Genomic DNA, 26,447 nt, shown 5'->3' on the forward strand with positions numbered 1-26,447 from the left:
CTATTCCCCATGGTCCTTACGGAGTCCCCAGCATCCACTAGGACGTCAGAGAAAGGAAGATTAAAGCGAAACTCTCATTACTTAAAAATGTGTAAATATACTAGCCAATTGAAATACATTTTACACCCCAAATTGTATTGCTGGAATACATTTAAAATTGCATAATAGTTTCCGTATGATCTGGCCTGCCTTTGTTAAATCTCCAATCCTTTGTAAACTGACAGACAGACTGAATTAGAATGATTTTTTTCCCTCCCAGGTCTTATTTTAGTTAGTTTGCTTTTTGCCAGTAGTTTGTAGACTTATTTCCCATATTTTGTACTTGAAGGTTATTTCACCCTTTAAGTGTAAAATATAGAGCACAGGTGAATCCTTGTACATGCAGACCTTGCTGAGTGCAGGCATTTAAAAAAAAAAAAAAAGGAAATTCTGCACCTGATAGCTAATCAGATGTACAATAAGATTTCTAGGATTTAAAGCACTATTGTGTTAAACAGTTTTTATAATAATTTTTTGCAAGATGACTTGTTCTAGGGCTGATGCCCCCAATCAAGTTAAGTTGAACAGTGTCCGTGCACGTCAAACGTGGGGCTATCCATGACTGCACTCTACTGACCCTTATGCTTAAATTTACAGCACACACACATCTAACTGCAAATGCTAGAACATAGGAGGGTCACTGCTCAGTGGCACCCAATTCCTGTGCTTTTACCCATAATGAGAATTAACCCTTACCTCCCAACTGTCTTGACTAATGGGCCTTACACACTCGCTGATATCTTTGAAAGATATCGTTCAAAAAATGAACGATAAATCGTTCATCTTTGTGTGTATGCAACAACTATGAACGATGCACGTCCCCGCAATCGTTCAGCGATCATCGTTTAAACATGCAAGCCAATTTGGACGATATCGATGTATGTAATGTCATATTGTCCAAATTGGCCATAGATATCATCCAGTGTGTATGCTTAAAATCGCTGAAGAAAAATTGGGCAACAATATCGTTGGTCGGTAACATCAGCAAAATTGCTAAGTTTGTAGGGCCCGTTAGGTGGGACAGTTCCAATTTGATTGCTCTGTTCTGACACCCCAATCGGGACATCTCTCATTGATCAGGAGGTTGGGCGGCATCTCACAAAAGAGCGGACATTTAAACATTTCCCTTGCGCGTGGGCAATAAAAGTGTTGTGAGGAGGCGAAGCTTGGGGCTTCCAATGTGCCAGGCATGTCCCCATGGGTGTGGCCATGCCCCGATTTCTGAAGGTCCAAAGTTTGAGACTTTAGATATAAACTAACATTGTGGAAGCCTGTATGCTTTCCCAAATGATTCAGTAACAAAAAAAAAAATTGTTCTGCAGTTAAAATTTACCAAAAGTTCATATAGGTTTCTGAATGCAAACTAGAGAAAGCTCCTGGTATTTGTAGGTTCTAGTCACTCTCCAGGCTCCCCATAACATATTTCTCTTTACATTATCATAAGATTGGTCTATTTCCCTTCCTTGCCTTACCCTCCCTCCTTTCTCTTTGATATTATCCCCTCCCTTTCTTTTTTTTCTATTTCACTTTATATTATGCTATGACATGATATCTCATTGGTCATGTGGCTTTTGTCTTGGCATTTATCCTATTTCTTAATGTTGTTGACCTCCCTCTTAAGCCATTATGTTCCTGCAAAACGTAAGCGACCCTTGTGTGGTTCTTCGGATTGCTTATTGTATGCATTATTGTAATAAATACATTTTACTTGACTCCATTGTAGGGACTTGTATTGTGCTTCACTCCCATAAGCATAGAAGTGGTTGTTAAGTAGAATTAGAAATGACCCATATAGTACTTATACGTGTGTTGCTAGGTAGGGAGGTTGCTAAGCAAGATCCGAGGCTCAATTAAAAATTTGAGTCTGCTTTAAAAGTCCTCAGCTTAAAGCACATGCTTTAAAGAGAATATAAAGGCAGAAGGCACAATTCGTGTTATGGCGAGAAAAGAAGAGTTACTATATAGCATGCTGGATGTTACATAAGAGAAACCTGCTTTACCGCATTCATCAACACTTGGAACACAGCCATTGTAATAGTTACCTCTGTTACTTTAAGAAAAGCAGCAGTGTTGCTCACGATATTCTTGTGCGAGAGTTTTGCACCTTTTGGATTTCCTAAAGAAAAGAAATAAAAATAAACAATAAAAAAAATAAAAATGAATAAATTCATCTACAATGTATATTGAATACTTTGGGCCTGATTCAGTGTTGTATGTAATGCAGTAGCAATTCCAGCTATTGGTAGTATATGCATACATGCGCCCGTATTTGGAGTTGGATGTATCTATGCAAATATACAGCCCCCCAGCCCTCCGATTAGAACAGTAGCCATCCACCCTACAGAATTTACTGTATTTGCACTAGCCTTGTTCTTGGTGCAGGAGGACATACTGAAATTGGCCCGATCTCTGCATACATACAGCGCCGAATAGCCTGCAGCACTGTCTACACAACCATGGGATACTTCTACCTGCAAATGCCCCATTACCACTCAGCAGTGCCAACTCTGCCATATATGAAAAGCAACAGACATGCAGCCAAATCAGACTTGCTTGCAATTACTAAGCTGCGTATGCAGTCCATGAAGCATGTGCAGTTTGCTAAAAACTGCGAGATCTGCCCGCATTCAGAATTGCAGGGTACTCCCAAGTCAGGCCCTTTCACATATACTGCAACAGGTTTCAACAAAACAGGTGTGTCAGTTACATCACACAAAGTCTTAGGGAAGCAAGACAACAAATGCCTGAGTGTGAGAATATAGTATTACATTATAAGATGTTGATGTTACCAAGGAGGACACAGGGTAAGTTTGAGGAAAGTGGTAGGTGAACTCGGGCAGGAGGTATATAGGGGAGAAGAGATCTATGGAGTGAATCTTAAAAAGGACAAGAAGCTGAGGGAGGGTTGAAAGGTAACAATGCTGAAGGTTCAGTAAGCCAATAAAACACGTGGGTCACCAGAGAGGGCAGGAAGGGAGAGGTCGTGTCAGAAAGTGGGATCCAAGTTTTGTTGAGGGCAAGAAGGTTGGAGAGAGGAGGAACAGATCATGGATAGGAGCGAGCTGGTTACAGAAAGACCTGGCATTCCAGAGAGCACAATTAAAAGGGAAAAAGCCTAAGACGAGCAATTACTTTTTGTGTGGAGTAGCGTTTGGGAATGGGAGGACAGTGGCGGATGGAGGTCTACAGGTAGATATTGGGATCCGGTATCGCATGCAGTTGAAAGGGGAAAAGGTGGGCAAAGGCAAAAAGAGGGAAGGAATAGCAGAAACCTATGGCATGTGGAAAATATGTGAACCAAATCACGCAGACATACAGTATGTAAAAACATATGAGGCTGTCAATTATCTTAATACCAAGTGCATTTATCACTTTGTCAGTTCATTAAATTCCAAATACTAGCACAATAAAAAGCACCTACAGTCTGCCATTGCTTTGAGGAACACCAAGCCAGGAATAAATTGTAGGTGTGACTAACATTCTATACATGATGCTATGTTAACACTAGTACAAATTAATAATTTTCATAAACCTTAACAAAATCTGAAAGTTAATTACATCTACATGGTACAGCAATAATTGGAAAATAAAGATCATGAACAAGAAAGTTGCCAGGGAGAGTGATCTTTGGTCTCAGACCAGAGTAAATACAGTAACATACAGACAGGCCATAAGATGGGCCTAATCCTTTCAAATCCATGACGACTAATGAACAAAAAACAAATCTAATTACTTACAGAAAAAATAAATAAATAACAAAAAAAAAAAAAAAAAAAAAAAAAAAAAAAAGAGGGCCATAGGACCAACCCTTTGGCCAGATATAGGGGTATATGCAATAGCGGGCGAAATCGCGGCAATTATCGCCGTTTTTTCAATTCGACCAAATTCGCCAGGTGAATTCCGGAAGGTGGCTTCCGGAATTCACCATATGCAATGAAAAACGGATTCGCCAGAGTCGCGGGCGAAAATCGGCCGATTTGGCGGATTTTGCCGCGATTTTTAAAAACGGGAAAAAACCCGAAAAAAAAAATGGCGTGGGGTCCCCCCTCCAAAGCATAACCAGCCTCGGGCTCATCGAGCTGGTCCTGGTTCTAAAAATGCAGGGGAAAAATCGGGCAGGGATCCCCCGTATTTTTAAAACCAGCACCGGGCTCTGCGCCTGATGCTGGTGCCAAAAATACGGGGGACAAAACGAGTAGGGGTCCCCCGTATTTTTAACACCAGCATCGGGCTCCACTAGCTGGACAGATAATGCCACAGCCGGGGGTCACTTTTATGCCGTGCCCTGCGGCCGTGGCATCAAATATCCAACTAGTCACCCCTGGCCGGGGTACCCTGGGGGAGTGGGGACCCCTTCAATCAAGGGGTCCCCCCCCCCAGCCACCCAAGGGCCAGGGGTGAAGCCCGAGGCTGTCCCCCCCCCATCCAATGGGCTGCGGATGGGGGGGCTGATAGCCTTTGTGATAAAAAAAGATATTGTTTTTTCCATTAGTACTACAAGTCCCAGCAAGCCTCCCCCGCAAGCTGGTACTTGGAGAACCACAAGTACCAGCATGCGGGAGAAAAACGGGCCCGCTGGTACCTGTAGTACTACTGGAAAAAAAATACCCAAATAAAAACAGGACACACACACCTTGATAGTAAAACTTTATTTCATACGCCGACACACACATACTTACCTGTGTTGACACGCCGACTGCAACGATCTCCGACGATCCGAGGGTACCTGTCAAAAAATTATACTCACCTTCCAGCGTCCAGAGGTCCAGGTCCAGAGGTAAATCCACGTACTTTGTAAAAAAACAAACCGAACACCGAGCCATACCGGACTGAAAGGGGTCCAATGTTTTCACATCAGACCCCTTCCCCCGAATGCCGGGACATCACGTGACTCCTGTCACTGATGTCCCTTCAGCCAATCAGGAAGCGCTACTGCCGTGGCGCTCACCTGATTGGCTGGACGCCGTCTGTACTCTGACAGCGCCTCGCAAAGCCGCTCCATTACTTTCAATGGTGGGAACTTAGCGGCTAGCGGTGGGGTCACCCGCCGGTCACCGCTGACCGGCGGGTGACCTCACCGCTAGCCGCTAAGTTCCCACCATTGAATATAATGGAGGGAGCTGTGCGATGCGCTGTCACAGCGATCAGCCAATCAGGTGAGCGCAACGAAGTTGCGCTTCCTGATTGGCTTAGAGACCTGTCAGTGACAGCTGTCACTGACAGGTCTTATTCGTGGAAAGGTGTCCCATGTGTCAGCATGGGACCCCTTTCAGTCCGTTTTTGGTGCGGGTAAATGCGTTTTATTTTTTTGCCAAGTACGTGGATTTATCTCTGGACCCTGGTTAAGGTGAGTATATTGAACTTTGCTTTTCAGGTATCCGTGGATTCTACAGGGAGAAGAGGACCGATGTCGGCGTGTGAACATAGGTAAGTATGTGTGTGTCGGTAGTGTGAAATAAAGTTTTACTGTCGACGGTGTGTGTGTCCTGTTTTTATTTGGGTATTTTTTTTCCAGTAGTACTACAGGTACCAGCGGGCCCGTTTTTCTCCCGCATGCTGGTACTTGTGGTTCTCCAAGTACCAGCTTGCGGGGGAGGCTTGCTGGGACTTGTAGTACTAATGGAAAAAACAATATCTTTTTTTATCACAAAGGCTATCAGCCCCCCCATCCGCAGCCCATTGGATGGGGGGGGGACAGCCTCGGGCTTCACCCCTGGCCCTTGGGTGGCTGGGGGGGGGGGGACCCCTTGATTGAAGGGGTCCCCACTCCCCCAGGGTACCCCGGCCAGGGGTGACTAGTTGGATATTTGATGCCACGGCCGCAGGGCACGGCACAAAAGTGACCCCCGGCTGTGGCATTATCTGTCCAGCTAGTGGAGCCCGATGCTGGTGTTAAAAATACGGGGGACCCCTACTCGTTTTGTCCCCCGTATTTTTGGCACCAGCATCAGGCGCAGAGCCCGGTGCTGGTTTTAAAAATACGGGGGATCCCTGGCCGATTTTTCCCCTGCATTTTTAGAACCAGGACCAGCTCAATGAGCCCGAGGCTGGTTATGCTTTGGAGGGGGGACCCCACGCCATTTTTCCCCCTGATTTTACCGTTCCAGCAATAAAAAAAAATAAAAAAAAAAATAAAAATATTTTATAAAATATATAAATAATATTTGTGCCACCCCCCAAAAAAAAAAAAGTACCTAATCCCTTCTAATATAAATAGATCTGCTATTCCAAAAAAAAAAAAAAACACACAAAAAAAAAACATGTTTAAAATTTTTTTATTTGTTTTCACCCTCCAAAGTGTGGCGGAGTGAAAATCGCGAATTTGCTGTCTAAAAGCACTGCAGGCGAATTTCCAAACTTGAATTGAATATGCTGGAGGCGAATTGCAGCATCTGTACCATTGCAGAAAAGGCGAATGCGGAAAAAGGCGAATTGAGAAAAGGCGAATTTTGACGGGCCGTTTTTTTGCGAAAAAGTACTGCACTGCATAGGCGAATTGATTTTTTGAGGCGAAAACGTTCCGGAATTCGCCTTTTTTGGCAATTCGCCCGCTATTGCATATACCCCATAGTGTGAAAAGTGTCAAATTGTATGCGTTTTCGATCCAATCTGCAGTCCAGTGAATGTCGAATCAGATCCCCTAGATTGCTAGTGCTGCACGATTGATTTTATTCGAATCGCATGGAAAATGGCGATTTCTTTCTGCATGCGATGTATTGCACAAGTTTGACTGCCATTCTCCAGGACTCTCCCATCAGCGTCTAAGCCATCAGCCCTCTAATCCAGCCCATCAGATATATTTTATGATACAATTGTATGCCGTACGGTATATCACATGCCAAAGTACAAAATCGTATGGAATCACTCCAGGGAAAGTCCTGGGGGAGTTCAAGGGAAAATCGCATCCGACTTCAGCCTGAGACATATCGTTGTAGTGTATGGGGCCCTTCAGTCTCTACTCCAGAGAGTAATCGCCTGAAATGATGTCCTTGAGAGTAAAGCCAAGTATAGGAGATACAGGAGGGAGTCAGACAAATGGCCTTGTAAGAAGAAGAAGTGGAATCATTAAAGTCAAGTCATCAGAACCAAGTAACTCAAAAAAGTTGCATAGTCATCAGGCAAGGCAATGAAGATATCCATGAAGTAGTCAATCTTGGAAATTGTTGGAAAAACAATTGGCTGGAGGAGGAGAGCAGGACTGCCAGCACACTGGGATAACTGCTTTTACCGTGTTATTCAGGTGTTTATAAAAGCACTTTTTATAATTGTGATGGGCAATCGGAACAGATGGAAAAGCCAGAATGTGGAGTCAGAGGGTACTGTGATAAGAGGATCATCATGCTCATCATGTGTTGGTGAACCAACACACGATGAGCATCTCCAGCAAACTGGCAGAAGTGTTTAAAATTTTGGCACACTTGTTAATCCCAAGATCTTTGCTTAGATTACACTCCGACACATGGGTAAAATTCAATAAGAAACTTTTCGAGCTGTTAAGTAGAAGCGGATATACGTGCAATATGGCAGTATTCAAGTGTAACAGGCGAGACAGACACTGAAAAGGAGAGAACTCTCTGCAGGAACGCACTGCACAGGTAACCGGTGGATAGAAAGTGGTGAACCAGTAAAAAGCGCCATTTCTCTGTTCGAGCAAGTGCCCAAGTAGTAAGTAACTTGGTAAAAAAAATTTTATGTTCGCAGCCCCCAACAGCTGCCCAATGTGAAAAATACCTGCAGATAACCAGTACTGGAACGTCTGAATGTCAAAATCCAGAAAGAAGCAATGGTTGAATAAAAAGGAGGCGAGTGTGGAAAAATCTGTAGAAATGGATTTTTGCATTCATAGGAATTTCAATGCCTGGCGAGTGGGGGAGACTGTGGCAAGGGGGTATCGTTGGGTTAACTTTATTCTTAATACAATGGTATCCCAGTTAAAAACAACCCACCACAACCCCCCAGCAAAAGAAGGGTCTACTGTACATTGTAGGATAACATAACAGGGTTCAGTAACAAAATAAAAACTTCTGCACAATATTTAATTCTAATTATACATTTTTCCATGTGTTGTGGATCATGAAAAATTTTTAGACTAAAAGTTTAATTTACATTATCCAGGCGTAATGAGCTAGAAACATTAAACCAAGAGGTTAATGAGTAACCAGACGCACTGCCAATGGTTACCCAATAAGCTAAACAGGGTCACAGTGCTGCTTCACCCATAGCAGAGCCACAGGCCTCTGCTGATCACTAGAACCATATTCAGTAAACGTTACAATGATCTACAAAAACATTTTCTTATAAGAATTCAAGTCCCACTGAATAGTCTCAATCTCAAACATTATGGACAAATCACTACAATGTGGCATTTTCTTTCCCTGATTATATGGATTAATGTTACCTGTTGTCCCACTAGTGAAGCACACCACTGCCAAATCATCTGGCTTCGGAGGCTGAAAGAAATTCAGAAATTACATTTACGGAAAAAAAAAAAAAAAAAAACACACAGACCACAACCCACCCATATTCATGTAACAAAATTATATTTTAGCTAAAACACACATTGTAATCAAATAGTCAAAACATTTAAAATGAAAAACACTAAAAAGTGAAGCACAATCTGTTTCTAAATATTTTTGCAATTGGGGGATATAAAAGTACGTACATACGTTGTATAAAGTATTAATTCATGTTCTACTTACTTTTGGTTTCTCATGATGATTCTTTCCCTCTACCTGCATTGTAGGACAAACGGCATGAAATATTGAGGCATGTGTCAGGTAAAGATACATACTATGGCTATCAGCAGCTAAAGATTAATTAGTATAATCAGTCTCTAGATTTAATGCCGTGGTTTATAGTCCTATTCGTTCACATTAACTACATCATCTGTTGGAGGCAACATGTAAAACTCCTTATTTAAAGTATATACGTTTTGTAGAGCATCTATTGGCCAGGATTCTTAGGTTCTAACCTATTCTAATCCTTTTCCATTACACTTAAAATTGCAATTTTTTTTGTAGGTTTTCTGTACCCGGGAATTTCTACAGGACCTAAAATGACCTAATCTGGGAGTTCGTACCTAAAATGGCTTATTTTGACTGTTAGAACCTAAAAAGATTAAATTCTGTAGCTTAAGTTGAAACTATATACATTTACGCTGGAAATGTGTGGAACGAGTAGTTGTCATATAGAATTCATATATACTGATGTGTCCTGTTACAGCCTTGCTGCGTAGTGTACATAGCACGAATGCTCCTGAGATTTGCAGGTGCGACCATAAGCGCGCACCTATTCGCTTCTATGGGAAAGCCGCGGCTGCAAATGGATCACAGCCTCCCGCAGCATAGCGAATCAGGGGAGCAAACGCTGCAAGGAAATAGCAGGACACCTATAATAAAGGCACAGTTTTTTAAACATAAGTTGCGTGGTTTTGTTTTTAATTTTCATACAAAATGTGTAAATTCCTAAATTTTAATTTTTAATAACCTATAAAATCGCAAAACATGGATTAAAAAAATAAAATAAAAAATAAAAATCCTAATTTTAGTTTTTTAGCTCCCAAAAATCCTGGGCCTAATAATGTCCAACACTGTAGGCCCCATACATCTGCAATGGATTGGGGCAATTTCCAGATCCTGTAGTCGGGGAAATGCAAGATTTTTTATTTCCCCAATTTGCTGATCCTGAACAAAAAATGTCAGGAACAGCAAATCAGGGATTTATAACATGCAGACTTTCCCAGAGTCCCAAAATGATCGCCCATCAACTCCTGCCAATCATGTTTGATCATTGGATTGGGAATCTGGGAAATGCAGCGCAGATGTATGGGGCCTATAAAACTTCTAGCACCATGGGTGTCTTCTGAGAGATAATATTACAGTCAGCATACAATTATATCTGTCATTATCATTTGTACACACTTTTCAGTGAATGTTTGAATATTTCCTGGCACCTACAGGTGATGGTGTGAGCACAGTATTGCCTTTGTAATGTGTGTGCAGGTACAAATATAGGGGGAAAGGTACTTGTCCTTTTTATATACATTTAGAATTCTGATGGTAGAGCGCATACACAATGACCCAATCTCGGTAACTAGTGGTCAGCAATACTCTACCGAGCGCTCTGCAAACACGGAGCTTACAAACTGCCACATCAATAATAATAATAATAATAATCTTACAGTTTCAAACAATTGTTCATTACTACTAACCTCTATCTCTCTCAGGCTGACTAATTCAACTCCACACTTCTTGCCTCGCTCCACAAGATCCTCATCAAATGAATCCATAAGCACAATTGTGTTCAGAATGGGAGTATCTCCCTTTTCAACATTGGACAGCAGTAACTTTGCCTTTTCAGCATTGTCGCAGAACACCAGGGATATTTCCGCTGCAAATGGTAGAACAGATTAAGCTTCTGCTCCGTTATTTAAATTCCTTTGTACACGGGACCTTATAGTGTCGTTAGAGACCCAAACATTAGACAAGTATTCCTGATCCTCTTTTGTAAAAATGTATGTTCTGCCAGCTATTGAACCATACTTGCATATACTGTACAAGAACCTCTTGACTGTTGGAAGGGGTGAAGCAGGTTTGGATAGTCCCTTCCCACTTACAAAACTATTACATCTGCATGCAGCAAATTATACTCCTTTTCCACTTGCGAGCATGGGTCGCAGCCGGGAGCCTGACACTGGTGCTACCCAGCTGCGATCCGCGCTCAGCCCCCTTTCCCACTGCGCTCACCAACCCGGCATATTGCTGGATTGGTGACGCTGCTAGTGACGCGGCAGGGGCGGCGTTGGGAAATCACATGATCTCCCAGCACCGCCCATCCATACAATGTAAACGGAAGCCGTGTCGCATCGACACGACTTCCGTTTACACTACAACCCTACCCTGATCATTCCCGTGTCCTACCCAGGTATTTACCAGGGTAGGATTCATGGGTCACTTGATCCGGGTTTTTGCAGGGGGACCCTTTTCCACTTGCAAAAATCACTGGTAAATACGCACCCCGATGCATTTACCCGTGTTTTTTGAGCTAGTGGAAAAGGGGTATTAGCTGTAATGAACCTTGTGTGATATAACCCAACAATCAATTAAAATTATCTTATTCTGAAGCAATCTGCAAATACTGGGTTACAAAAAAACCCTGAATCACTTAATTTGTAAAAAAAAACAAAATCAAGTTAGAATATTATAAGACCGTGATATGGAACAAGTGCTCTTATTACAATGTATACTTTTGCTGGCACTACTGATTAGCCACATCACATATGCAGCAAGGTACAATAGCAAATAAATAGATTTGAAAGTAGTGAAAGAGGACTGGTGTAAACCATTCCCACGGCAGCACCTCTTTGCTTAATGGTGATGGTCAGAAATTAATAATGCAGGCTAATCTTTAGTTATCAACCACAAAGTAAACCAGAAATGAGAGTACCTTTATTTATAATGTAAGTAATAGCTTCAGCTCCTAGAGTATCATAGAGAGGAACAGCCACCATGGAGTAAGTATAGCATGCCAGTTCTGCAATTGTCCACTGCAAATAGATGAAAGGAGTTTGTCATTAATGTAACAAGAGTCAATTTATATTCACACTATGAACACAAAGCCAGCATCAGAAGGGAAGGGGGCAACATTGTATACAAATGCAAAGGGACTAATTTAACGAGTGAAACAAGCCAATCATCTAACAATCATGTGTTTGAAAAAAAAAAAAAAAAAATGACAGGAGCAGATAGGCTGGAGCACCATTTATCATTCGATAACAAGAATATTACTGTTCCAAAGTGTACAATTTGTGGTCTCCACAACTTTAAGCAAAGCAAGTGTTCCACTTATGTATACAAGGTTGCTGGTGGTATACCTTTGATATTTATACTTACAGTAATGTTCATAATGTATTGATACATATGGGAAAAAAAAAAATCTACCATGTACAGGACCTAAATCAGACTCCTGCTAAAGTGAACAAAAACTAGTACATTTATAAATTGGTGCATTACTACCTCCAGGAAGTATGGAATTAATTAATTTACAGGAAATAATTGCATATATGGAGATCAACTATTCAGCATAAATGTGTATATTGTAAATTATATACACATACATAGAATATATATATATATATATATATATATATATATATATATATATATATATATATATATATACATACATATATATATATATACAGTTGTTACGTGTAAATGCTACCTTTGTATACAGTATAAATGGCTATTTGTGTGGGAACCAATAGAGCGTGACATTTGAAAAAACACCACAATCTAATGGTCAGTACATCTCTAATGCCCCCTACACACACGGCGATGTGCCACCGAGGTGCCTGACGGCAGATATGGCCGGCCCGGCGTGGGGAGTCCCCCCATCACCCGGCTCCATAGCAGTGCAAGCCTATATGGGCGAGATTGTCCATATTGGCCTGCATGCATAAGCGACCCGGCACCAACGATGAACAAGCGCGGGGCCGCGCTTCGTTCATCTTTGGTGCCTACACACTGAACGATATGAACGAGTTCTCGCTCATTAATGAACGAGAACGTTCATATAGCTTTTAACTATGTGGCCGCCCCCTCTTCCCGCACACATAACTCACCATATACCGGGGGCGGGTGAGGAACATCCTCCGCTCTCTGCTGGTGGCTCCCAGCGGCATGTGACAGGCGAAGCATGACCTCTCACGCTGCGCTGGGGAGTCGGAAGAAGGACAGCGTCTGAGCGTCCTGTGGACGCTCAACGCTGACCCCTCAATCCAGGCCATTTTTGGCTTTAAGTGCATTCACTTAGTTTTCAGTGACAAAAATCTTTGTCTTTAGAAATATATTTAGATTGTATTACGTTCGCACCCTCCACACACAAAAAAAAAAAAACAAACAAAAAAAAACCTGGAGACAGAGTGAATTACCCAAATGCTGCAAAAAATTTCCTGATGCACAGAAAAAGTATTATGTTTACAAACAAATTGATCATTACATTTTTTCAAAGTATTCACCATAGGAGACTATGCAAAGTTGCATGTACTCAAACCACTTGGTAAAGCAGCTGTACCAAGTCAGAAGCAGATTCCTGTAACTCAAAGAATCACACGCATCTTATGCTTAATTCGTGGGAACACAAAGAAGTTGTAGCGGGCAAGGTCTGGACTGCACGGCAGATGACCAAGCTCCCAGATGTGTTCATGGGCCAGAAAAACCACTTTCCTGGACTTGTGGGCAGGTGTATTGTCACAATGGAGAAGGGCACCATGAGATCAAGTGTTTGGCAGCGCCTGTAAATGGCTTTGACAAAGGTCGAAAAATATTGCAGTACACACATCACGTACAAACACCACACAGATGACCTCCGCGTGTGTACTTGTTCTGCTGTGCGTGCACATATTCGCAATTTGCGTATGGTCGCTCCCGTGGTCGTGCGCATCAGCGCGTGGTATGGGTATTTACGGTAGTTTGGGAACGCATGGAGAGCTATCAAAACACATTACATATTTAATCCAAATAGTGCACAATGTACACATAGCCTCCCTGCACTACAGCAGAAAGTAACAACAGTTTAAATGATTCCAGAACAAAGGGATTCACCTTTACAGGATAAGAGGGGACAGACTAAGGTTATAAGGTGGTGTTTGGTATCCAGCTGTAGGGTATTTTAAGGGTAACATTCCGGTGTTGGTCTGCGGAAGATCGCATGTTCCTGCGGATAGTTATGTGCAGAAGCAGAATATAGATATAAACTGTATTTACTGTATATTATGTATGCGGCGGGAATCCAGAGGAGACCACCCACAAGAGCAGTTGGGAAAGACATCGCCCTCCTATTCAAACCGACCTATGACCTCTCCTGTACTGTAAAAGTGCATTCCTGTGTCCAATGGACAAAGGGATTACAGTATCCATTGTATTGCTTTTGGAAGAATTGTATAAATAAAGCCTGCTGCAGCCTGGCCTGGCACAAGACTCACAACGTTATCTATTAGATGACGGAGGACCGGACCGGGAAGCGCACGCGAATATACTCACGTATGTACATTGACTGTAACAATTTACTCTGTTATATTGTAGTGTATTATTTGTATTGTAAACCCCCTTTCAGCAATAATCCACTGTGGTGTCGGAACCCAGCGGTAAAATCACAATTGGTGTCGTGTCCTCATTGCCCTGCTAAGGTTTAAAGTGTTTTATCATTGCATTACATTACTGCTAAGGTTTAAAGTGTTTTATCATTGCATTGCATTACTGTAAAGGGTTAAAGTGTATCTCTGGGTGTGCGCGCGCTGTGTGTACTTTGTACCCCCAGCGCGGTGTTTGTACGCAAAGTCCGTACAGTGATACGGGACTCCGTACGCAAACAGTGTATAAAGTACGTAGCGTGTGTACTAAGGTTAGCGACCGCAGCGGCTCCATGGTAAAGTGTATTCTGTGTGTAAGGTACAGCTTTCATTCCTGTAAGATAATCAACATTATCAATTGGGGGCTCTCCGGTCTGCCACATTCATACTGCCTAACAGGTCACAGCAGACTTTATCTATCAGCATAAGGGTGGACAGAAAGTATCCTACGTATCCTTTTCTTGGTCGGTGGATGCACTGAAAACCCTACTTAATTGCTGATTAGATGGTGTCTGCTCTGTATGGTTTGTAGAGATGCTGGTAGAACTCGTAAGGTAAACAGGAAAAAAGCTATTTAAAATCTGTGAAAGTTTTTTTGGCGCCAAAACCGTACACAGCACCCATACTCTTTGCATACCCTCTCACATTGTTGCAAAACAAAGTTCAAATAAGTCATATTGTGTTTGATTCAGATTGGATTGTTTATCTGTTAAGTAGGTTTAAAAAAAAATTGCTGCATAGCCTTGGTATAGTTTTTTTTTTTTTTTTTTTTTTAACTCAGGCCTAAAATAACTTCAGGTGCTTGTATAATGTTTGATTTCTTTGTGACAAAGGAAGCCGCATGGTCTGTCCTCCATTTTGGACTAACCACATGGCCTGTCCACCATTTTGTGTAACCCTCATGGATGTGGAAGGGGGAGGAGCAGCGGCCATTTTGGGAAGGTCATTTTTCTAAATAGCCGATTTTCACTGCACAGAATAATCAGCTTTCCTTGGTCACATAAAACACGATTTATGAGTTACCAATGCATTTATTTAACCCATGCCATAGTCAATTACAAATAGTTTCAATGGGGCCTAGTGAAAGTTAATAGTGAGATGAATACTTGATGTAAGAACTACACACAGATAAAAACAAAGTTTTTTTTTTTTTTTCCTTCTACCTCTAGGATTCAGTTAACTCTGCTTTCTAGTTTAGGATAGCCATTGAAATGCAAATTAACCTGTGTAACTGCTTTTTCTTAGCAGTGAAAAAAACCCCCCACTTTTACAGGCAGACAAAAGCACATAGCTTTGATATGCAAATTAGAAGCACTGAATGGGTTAATGAGTCTCATAGGAGACCAGTGAATGGTACATATATAATATTATTATAATTATGTGTATATTTATATCAGTGTATGTTCTGCAAGATAGCTATCCAATCTGAATCATACCATTTGAATTATTGATTATTGCTAGATTCATTTAGAACTATGTGAAAACCGGAGATATTTGGTGCTATATAGTTAAAAATAAAATAAATATTTAAGGAAGTGTAAGACACACACGCAGCCTGGCCTAGTTGTAAAGGTTTATATAGAAGAAACTGTGTGTTGTGTTAAGTGAGCGATTATAGTTAATATTGCTCACATTGATAGAATTGTGTGATTTGTGCTATTGCGGACGTACGGTTTTTATACACGTGTCTCGGACAAAGTACAAGACTGCGTACGCAGCGTAAGAGACACGCACGATCGCGTGTTTACGCAAATTGCGTAAGAAGTACGCTCGCTAAGTACAAATTACACAATAGTTCGTTTAGTTTAAACGTGGGACAGTAGCCACGCTACAATAGCACCAAACTACCCGGTTTCTAAAGAAATTTAGTATAAAAACAAAAATTTAGTATAAATCATTTTTTTAAATTGCCTCTGGGGTAAAGCTGCCAACTTGAATGAATCCTAATTTTCTGTACAGAAAAGAAAAAATAAAGTGTATTTGAGTGAGCGAATGCAGGACTGAGTGGATACTGAACCCAATAACTAGGTGGTCTAAAATAGGTGGTCTAGGTGGACACACTGGGTTAGTAGAGGCCCGGTGGCGTAAGGTTCGCAACCCTGCGTTATTAACTAGGTGGTCTTGGTGGACTGAGTGGTATCCCATACAACGCTAGGTGGTCTACAGCAAACGTAGGGCATATAGATAGCTAGTATCTATAGGCTGTGCTATTGCATCACATGTCCGTTTGTTCTGCACAGAGCAACGTGAAATTATTGTGTAATATGCACTGTGGAAGAGCATACGCAGACGTGATTGTATAGACAAAGGGGTTTTTCTTTGATAACTTCGGGAAATCTCCCTGGTGGGCTTCACTGGAAAGGGTGAAAGATAGTTATCTAATTTCTCTGTTTTTCACCCTACAAACAATTCCAGTTGTAAGATACCGAAAAGGAAATTTTCACTGCCTCTCTCAGGAAAATATTCCAAACAGAACTTCCACCGAAATAAATTACGGTGTTGTAAGGTCTGATAGGAGCCCTAAGTTGGGTACATTGCCTTCGCTATCAACAGTGTATGGTAGTACTGGCCAGCGTGGGCGCGAGCGAGTGGAAGTTGCTCAGGTATACTACCACCGTCTACTTATATTGAGTATTTTGGTGTTTGTGGGAATTTTTTAAAGATATTAGAAGAGACCCACAAATATGGGAGCCAGTTGCTCAAGTAAGAAACGTTTAGACAGGGTTCAGGCAGAATTGTGGCCAAAAGGCTCAGCAAGGTTTATCATGTGTGAAAAATATGGTTCACACACAGAAGTTTTATGCAATGAGTGGATATGTATGACTAACAATGATAGGGAACCATTCCCTAGGGTGGGCAGCTTTGAACCAGAGGTACTGCAGAATGTAAGAAGAAGAATATGTCTTCTTACATCCAGAAAACAAAGGATTAGACATAATGATTGTTTAAAATTATGGCAACAGGAGGGGGATATGCAAAGAGAACAAATTCGCAAAACAGGTTCAAAACCTAGCAGGAATGGGAACACAAACACACCATTGTCGACACAGGTCGAAGGGGAAGAGATGGCTACAGTCAATGGTATATCCGTAAATGATAGTAGTACACAAAAACAATGTATTAACCCTAAAATTTTGCAAGATGTATCCTGTTTTGAAGTCTTTTCAAGGTTATAGGTCACAAGAAGATGAAGGATCCAGCCAAATTCCAGCTCTCCTCCAAGCAGTCACTTTGCAGGAAACTTAGGTGGGGCCTGTCCAACCAGGTAGAGCAGTAACAGTATTCCCCAATGAAAGAACTGGTGAGGTCACAGCTACCGGTAAGTGTGAGACAGTTCATTGCACAGAGACAACACCTCACAGTAAACAGATTAGGAACGGAACGGTAGGATTACACCCCGTCTTGGAAATAGTAACTCCCAATGGGGGAACCGATAGTCAGGGAGTAATCCTCACCAGGAATAATGCAATATATTGCCCGTGGCCCAGACAGGAGCTGTGATCAATCATTTCAGAATTCCCAGACCCTCAGAAGCATTTAGCCAGATGTCAGAAATTTATCAGAGATCTGGGTAATGCGTATGAACCGACAAACAAACATTGGTGGATATTTTTGAAAGCGTGCCTACCCCCTAATATTGACACCCAAAAATGTATCACTGATTGTAGATTAGAGTCGGATAGTCTTATGACTGACAGAAACAACCAGGAAAATATAGAACGAATTAATAGGCAACTAGAGTTGTGTTTCCCCATTGAGTGGAGAAGAATTTTCTCCATAAAACAGAGGGAAAACGAAATTACATCTGAATATTTCCATCGGGCCCTGCAAACAATGGATAGATACACAGGGGTATCAGATACAGGGAACGATGCGAATTATAGGGAAGTGGCTGTCTCTGTGCTAATGGACGGACTCAATAAGACAGTAAGGGACAGGGTACAAACATCTTAATTGGAAAGGGGTCACAGTAGCTTGTCTTAGAGAGTTCGCAATTAAACATCACCAGAATATTGTTAGGCGTAGAAAACAGGAGGAGAGGCTGAGGATTGAAAGTATACAGGCCCTTACACCAAAGTCTCATCAACCTAAACCCCAAAACACGGATAGTAAGAAAGGACCTAGGATATGCTACACTTGTAGGAAGGAAGGGCATTTTGCCAGAGATTGTAGGTATAGTAGAACACATAGCCAATATAGACCCCTAGACAGAGAAAACAAGCCACGTTATTAAACACATAGACGGGATCAAGGGACATATAGTAAGGAATCACGAGCCATATAGAGAACACAGATTCGGTTACTGGGAAGAACAGAAAAAATGCAACTTTACCCTTTTGACAGAACTTGCTGGGGTTAGGAGGAGGCCTCTAAACTTCTGCTTCTCTCTCTAGCAGAAGTGACCTCTAAGTAACTTAACAGGAGTTTTGTTAGAGATGGTATACATATAGAGTTCTCCCACCCAGGAAGCACAAAATATGTTCGATACCCACGAAGACTAATGTTGCATTTCACTGTTCTAGATGCATGTCCATCACAGGTAGAGGAAATTATCTCAAAGATACCGGGTTCCCTATGAACTTAGAATGGACAAGACACTGGATTGATGGCTGGGATAGTCCCTGTAGAGATATAACACACATAGAATTTTTTTTAGGGGAACAGACCGATTAGGGAATCATTTCCCGTAGTGTCCAATCCAGATGTCAAACTTTGTAAAATATTCTTTGCCTCTACAAACTTATCTGTTACTAAACTCTGTGATTTGTCTTCAAAGTTTCCTCTTCATCTCTTACGTTCACCGACAGGATTACAGTTCAAACGTCACATGCCTACTCGGTCTTTTCAGAGTTCTGCCCAAACCCAGTATATCTCACCAGCATAGGGACACCAGTATCAGTGTGCCTGGTCATGCACAAAGGGTGGAGAATGGGAATACTGGTGAAGGGAGACTGTGCATAGATACCGATATACATGATGGTGTGACAGCCTGATGGTGAACGCAAATCTGACAAATTTTCTTTATTATTTCCCCTCTCTTTTCACTTTCCACAGATGGTTTACTTTACACAACTGATAATACACAACAGTTAAACACATTGAAATGCAAGATTTGTGTTCCCTACAGAAAGGTCGCTGACCCGGAGAGAACTCGTGACAAAGAGCAGAGCGTAGAGAACATCGTATCACTGGAGTGTCTGTTCCGGGAAAGCTGAGAGGCAGGACTGTTGAGACGGCACCTGAGCGCCGAGAACAACAAGACCAGAGGCGGTTGTCGCACCAGTTTTTCTTTTTCCATCTCCCACTACCCTCCTTCTCTTCTCTTTTTCCCCCCTTCTTGTCTCCCTTCTCTTCCCTTAACAAGATGGATCTACCCCAAGAGACTGCGTTTCGTGTTTTCCTGTTAATCCTGTTGTTGACCAGGACAGTGTTTCGGTGAGGGTCCCAGAGAGGTCGAGCAAGGATCTGGAATGGGTTCTGATGGCGAGGATGGATTTGTAGAATCTCAAGAGCAACACGTTACTCGAGCAAAAGCGAGTATCAGAAAGCGCTCTGGTAGTCAAGGAGCTCGGAGGCACTGTGAAGGGTTATTGTCTGAGGAAAATTGCATTTTTAGGAATTGTGAGAACATAGTCGAGGATGGGTGCATCCAGAGATGTCAGTCCAGCCTTAATATCGACATGGACCGTCATCCGTTGAGTGATTACCACTCACTAGTGGTAAGGTCTTAAACCAGACAGAATGCTGGGTGTGCTCAGGTACCTCAAGGTCAGAGCAAGTCAGGATTAGTACCATACCCTTTAGCAATAGATAAGGTACTCGAAGTACGGGGTGGGAGACCGGTGGACAAGAAATTCAATATTTCTAGGCCCCCTAGTTTGAAGCTCCACCAGTATCATGTAAATAGATCCTTATTATGTTTCAATATTTCCAATTACCAAAAACCGGGAAATTGGGAAGTGACGTGGAATAACCAGACAATGACCTTTTCACACAGAGCTGATAGGATACCCATAGACCCTGAACTTGTACGCCAAACAGCCAACAGTGAAAGGTATTTCCGGTATAGGAATACTCGAGGAAGCAAGACCATGTGGGTTGGAAAAGTATCACCAGGGTACTGTGCTCATATCATCCAGCCCGATACTTGTCCTGAGCAGATGGTAGAACTAGGGATTGGGTTTTTCACGTGGAAAGTTTGTAATATGGTGATGTCATATTCTGTCCCGTATGTTCTCCCCGATGATGCCTATTTCATATGTGGGAGGAAGGCGTACAAGTGGCTTGCCCCGAGTTCAGAGGGATTGTGTTATATTGGAAGAATACTGCCAGAGGTCATGACCATAACCCATGATAAGATGAAAGATGTTCACCGCAGTGCTCAGGCTCCTTATACTCACTATGAACACATCGTCAAGAGACACCTCATAGATAGGACAGAGCACGCAGCCTCTGATTTGATCCATGAATCCACCGGGATTCAATTCCTTCTCGCATTAGACATCACCCGTACTGCCAGGGGACTTATAAATTATAGGTATATCCATGCGCTAGCGAACTTGATAGATAATATCACTGAGATGTATGACGACACCTTCAGGTATACGGGAAGGGAGTTACAAGCTTACAAGAAGGAACCGATTCAGCACAGGATGGTCCTAAATTATATCACAGCCGTGACGGGTGGGTACTGTGTTACTCTGGCAACTCAATATGGTGTGAAGTGCTGTACATATATCACGAACAGCACTGACGACCCCACGGAGATCATCGATCAAAAGATGGACGATATCTTGCAGTTGAAGTGGGAGTTCCGGAGGAGACACAACCTTACCCTGACTGCTGTGGGTAATGAGCTGACTGGCTGGGTCTCATGGTCGAACCCACGAAATTGGTTCTCAGGATTAGGAGAGTGGGCTCAAAATGTTATTATGAGTGTAGGGAAGTTTCTCCTTTGTATCCTGGGAGTAATCATAATTATTGGCTTGATATTTAGGTGTGTTTGAATTCTGACGCGGCGCAAGCACGGCACAAATTTGATGAGTCTAAGGAGCGAGGGCATTGTTATAGCAGCAGATTTAATTTACGACCCATCTATAGAGACAGTGTTATGATAAGGATTGCAAATGAATTCCATGGCCTGTTTCTTTCACCCGTTTTTCGTTTGTCTCCCCTTCTGCACAGATACACCCATCCGGAAAAAGACATCAGCCCTACCCAAGAATGTTTATGTAAATGTTTATGTGAATGTATTTTAGAGATGTGTCTTATTTTCATCTCTTCAAACTTCAGTTAATGACACACATAGTCGACAGGTGATATCCACACATACTAGCACTCACATATGTTCCCCCCTCCATGTATCATCAACTAAATGTGCACCCCATTTGTTGGAACAAGAAGCCGAAAAGAGCTCGGTAGTGTTTGTCGGCCCACTTACAGACCCTTAATACGGGATAAGAAGGATTTAATGTATACTTCGCAATACCTCGAAGCTTATTTAGAACATATACGGCACGATGATACATGCCCCTCAGACATGGATTCATACATACATGCTTTTTACTATCCCACTAGGTCATACATTTCCTACCTACCACTCTCACCCCGACCATCCAAATCTTCTGTAGATATTGTGTAGATATTTTTCTGTTTAGTGATTAGATAGTGGCAGTTATTGGTGACTGCCAAAGGGTGGACTGTCAAAGTCGAAAAATATTGCAGTACACACATCACGTACAAACACCACACAGATGGCCTCCGCGCGTGTACTTGTTCTGCTGTGTGTGCACATATTTGCAATTTGCGTATGGTCGCTCCCGCGGTCGTGCGCATCAGCGCGTGGTATGGGTATTTACGATAGAGTTTGTGAACGCATGGAGAGCTATCAAAACACATTACATATTTAATCCAAATAGTGCACAATGTACACATAGTCCCTCTGCACCACACCAGAAAGTAACAGTTTAAATGATTCCAGAACAAAGGGATTCACCTTTACAGGATAAGAGGGGACAGACTAAGGTTATAAGGTGGTGTTTGGTATCCAGCTGTAGGGTATTTTAAGGGTAACATTCCGGTGCTGGTCTGCGGAAGATAGCATGTTCCTGCGGATAGTTATGTGCAGAAGCAGAATATAGATATAAACTATTTACTGTATATTATGTAAGCGGCGGGAATCCAGAGGAGACCACCCACAAGAGCAGTTGGGAAAGACATCGCCCACCTATTCAAATCGACCTATGACCTCTCCTGTACTGTAAAAGTGCATTCCTGTGTCCAATGGACAAAGGGATTACAGTATCCATTGTATTGCTTTTGGAAGAATTGTATAAATAAAGCCTGCTGCAGCCTGGCCTGGCACAAGACTCACAACGTTATCTATTAGATGACGGAGGACCGGACCGGGAAGCGCACGCGAATATACTCACGTATGTACATTGACTGTAGCCATTTACTCTGTTATATTGTAGTGTATTATTTGTATTGTAAACCCCCTTTCAGCAATAATCCACTGTGGTGTCGGAACCCAGCGGTAAAATCACAATTGGTGTCGTGTCCTCATTGCCCTGCTAAGGTTTAAAGTGTTTTATCATTGCATTACATTACTGCTAAGGTTTAAAGTGTTTTATCATTGCATTGCATTACTGTAAAGGGTTAAAGTGTATCTCTGGGTGTGCGCGCGCTGTGTGTACTTTGTACCCCCAGTGCGGCGTTTGTACGCAAAGTCCGTACAGTGATACGGGACTCCGTACGCAAACAGTGTATAAAGTACGTAGCGCGTGTACCAAGGTTAGCGGCCGCAGCGGCTCCATGGTAAAGTGTATTCTAAGTGTGTGTAAGGTACAGCTTTCATTCCTGTAAGATAATCAACATTATCAGCTTCCAGCACTTGTAGCAGGAACTGGATGACGTACCAGTCCTCAGTGACTGTGTGCTGCTGCACAAGTGGTATGGTAGCCACATGACCAGTCAAAGCCAAAAAAACCATCTACCATCTGCTTGGCCACGCTGTGCTTACGTCAGTACTTCTGTGGCGGTAAACCTCTAACTGGGGTCCGCTGGGCCAACTGTTGTCTTGGGGCAGAAAATGTACAGCCAGGATTCATCACCACTGATGATCTCCCAGACAGAGATTGAGTAATAGTCATCAAACCTGGCCAGCATGTTGTGGAACAAAGTCATCCAAGCCTCCTCCTGCTCTTAAATCAGCTGATGGGACACCCAGTGTGCAGAAACCTTGTGCAAAAAAAGTTTTTAAATGAGTATCATGCGGCTGGATCCAGAAGAGATTCCTATCTCATGCAAAAGAAGGGTATGAAGACCGCACAGGTTCAGGTACATTATACAGAGTGTGATAATAATAATATTAATAATAAATTAATTAGGACTATGAATGTCCTGTATTTAATAAAACAAAGATCAAATGGAATAAAGACACTTGGTTGCTCCCTGAGAGTGTAAAATATAGGTTGTAGGGGCAAAGTGGACGCTAAGGTGCGTTCCAAAGGACTCTCTTAAAATTGGGCTCTCAAATATACCTCCAATCTCAATTGTGGGTATTAAGGATAGGAACAATTATTAATTAAAACTTAACTTTTAATAATTAAGTGCATTATAAAATATGGAGTACCAAAATCCTCCAAGTATTTCTAAAAGGCAAAATATTGACTCATAACACATTACAACAGAACATAGTTAAAAGTATACATAGGTTCAATATGTTCACATTGGCCTCAGCCAATTACTGGTATTACACTGCCAATTACACTGGTATAAAGTCGTCTGTATGTATGTAAACAGGACAGACAGGCAAGGCTATTGCGTAGTTTTCTGGATTCTGCTGCCTTGTATTTGCCTCAGCATTGAATACGGGGTGAGATACGGGGTACTCACTTCAGCCTATGGAAGAACAGGAGAATATTTGGGTTTTGGAAAGGGACTTCGTTTCTGCTTTCGGCTGATGGCTAAAGTGCCAGCGCAGCCGATGTGAGAACTACTGGAACCTTGGAAACCCAAATATGGAAATAAAGATAAGTATGTTTGCAGGACACTGGGTATGTGTCATGGATAGCAAGAGGTTTGATAATTGCTATTTGCACTTTAAAAACAATAGAGAATAAAGCATTGCATGAGCCTTCTGAGATGCATGTGTGATTAGCCAAGTAGATTAGGATGCAATGTTGCCTGTAAGTGAAATGTTACAAGCCTCTCTGTTACACATGTAACACCGCAAAATGTTTTTTAGCTCTGCAACGTGTGACATCCGGCAACTATGTGAGGTTGTCAATCAGTGCAGTGTATCATATGTCAAATATTTGCACATGTACCACCACAGAATAAATCCCTTCTGCTGATGGCCTATAACATCTGGGCACAGATTGCCCGGCCACTCTAGAGGGTTGTATAAAAAATAATAAATGAGGAAACCTCACTTGTTGAGGTTTAAGCAACTTCTGATCTAAATGATTAGACACCTATATTTGCACATGCATCACCGCAAAATATATCCCTTATGCTAATGGTCTATAGCAACTGGGCATAAATAGCCTCGCTACTCAAGAAGTTTGCATGACAAAATAATAAAGAACCACATATATGTTGCGACTTGAACAACTTCTGATCTATATGATTAAACACAGTCTGTGTAATGCTATACCACGATCTTGCGCTCAATATACCTCTCACCCTAAAAATGGTGCAAACAGATGCATGTGACCTGAATGTCTAGTTTAATGCTGACAATCCAGTCTTAAAATAGTAAACTAGACATTCAGGTCACATGCATCTGTTTTAATGTGTTATGATTCATTATTTCACCTTTTAGAAATACTTGGAGGATTTTGGTACTCCATATCTTTATAATGCACTTAATTATTAAAAGTTAATTTTTAAATTAAATATATTTGTTCCTATCCTTAATATCCACAATTGAGATTGGAGGTATATACGAGTGCCCCATTTTAAGAGAGTCCTTTGGGACGCACCTTAGTGTCCACTTTGCCCCTACAACCGAGATTCCGATCTCATTCTCTAACTGGGCTACGATCGGGAGGTAGTTACGTGACCGGTGGTCAGGAGACCCCCAGCCACAGTACAGACGCCGGATTCCGCCCTGTTAAAGTCCAAACAGTCGTCATGCCGACTAATGGACTATTCCACGACACACAGAGTGGGAATATAACCTGAGGCGAGCTCAGCTTGCCCCGTTCCTCCCGACGGGCATCTAAAAGCCAGAATGCCGGTGACTCTATGGTGACCGGTAGTCTCCTGACCGCCGGTCACGCATACCTAACCCCCACTGTCATCCATCACAACTACGGCCTGCACGGCAGCAATGTTTTCTTCAGTGATGGCAGACACAGGTTGGCTCAGTGCTCATCTTCTAGGGATGGTCTCCCGGGCCGAAATTATGCAAACCACTCAAACAGGGGCTCGGCACAGTGCTTCCTCTCGAAAAGCCGCTTGCAGTCTATTAATATTCGCCTGCTGTCGCAGACCACTCTTGTAGACATAGAAGATCATTGACTTTGGTGTGCAGTGCTGCTTATGTACGGTTCTGTGCCTGGACATTTCACAAGAACTAGTCCGAGATTACAGTTTACAACCAGTCAGATCTACTCTACCTATGCACTACACACCCATCGTGTATCTTTAATACAGGTAAAAGCAGCTGTGTTCAAGGGCATGGCAACCCCGATTTGAGAAGACTGTCCAGCCATCAGCACACAGCAATTGAAAAGCTTAGCCACATCTGACACGCCTCTTCTATGATGCAGCATTTCCACCCTATAACCAAAGGCGTCACAAGGAGGGTGCGGGCTGCAGCGGGATTGTCACCCTTCCAGGGAGTTACACAAAAATGCCAGCTCCTCCGCAGTGACAGGAGCTGGGTGCTGCAGTGTGACATTATCCTGCAGCACTCTGCTCCTGTCACTACGAAGGAGCCAAAGTCTACATGGGGCAGCCCAGCATCTCCGGGAATGCTGGGCATGCCCTCAAGTGCGATGTAACCTGGGGGGCTTCTCATGGTCACGCCCATTCCATGAGGTTTCTGTGCAGCCACACCCATTGTCCATGAAGTCATGCCCCCATTTGATGGCCGCTTAGCCGCACCGGGCATCACCAACCCTGGTGCTGCCACTGCCTATAACTGTTAAAGGTCGGTAAAACTTGCCTTATGGAGACAGTTTAAACTTTTAAAGATTTTTTTTTTTTTTTTTTTTTTTTACAGAATTCTGTCCACAATACAGACCCTAAGTAATTTCATTTAATG

General features: G+C 42.4%; 1 protein-coding gene across 4 annotated transcripts in view; it reads right to left on the bottom strand.

The window, feature by feature from the left end:
- ACSL1 (acyl-CoA synthetase long chain family member 1) overlaps positions 1 to 26,447 on the bottom strand; it is a 188,816-nt gene that overhangs the window by 57,609 nt on the left and 104,760 nt on the right. For all 4 annotated transcript variants that reach the window (XM_063920730.1, XM_063920732.1, XM_063920729.1 and 1 more), the window contains exons 6-10: positions 11,485 to 11,584; positions 10,250 to 10,428; positions 8,739 to 8,771; positions 8,438 to 8,489; positions 2,082 to 2,155 (exon numbers count right to left, since the gene is read on the bottom strand). In XM_063920730.1, the coding sequence (XP_063776800.1) occupies positions 2,082 to 2,155; positions 8,438 to 8,489; positions 8,739 to 8,771; positions 10,250 to 10,428; positions 11,485 to 11,584 (438 nt within the window). The remainder of the gene's footprint in view (positions 1 to 2,081; positions 2,156 to 8,437; positions 8,490 to 8,738; positions 8,772 to 10,249; positions 10,429 to 11,484; positions 11,585 to 26,447) is intronic.

Source organism: Pseudophryne corroboree, chromosome 1 (genome assembly GCF_028390025.1).
Source record: "Pseudophryne corroboree isolate aPseCor3 chromosome 1, aPseCor3.hap2, whole genome shotgun sequence".
In the NCBI taxonomy this organism is placed as follows: domain Eukaryota; kingdom Metazoa; phylum Chordata; class Amphibia; order Anura; family Myobatrachidae; genus Pseudophryne; species Pseudophryne corroboree.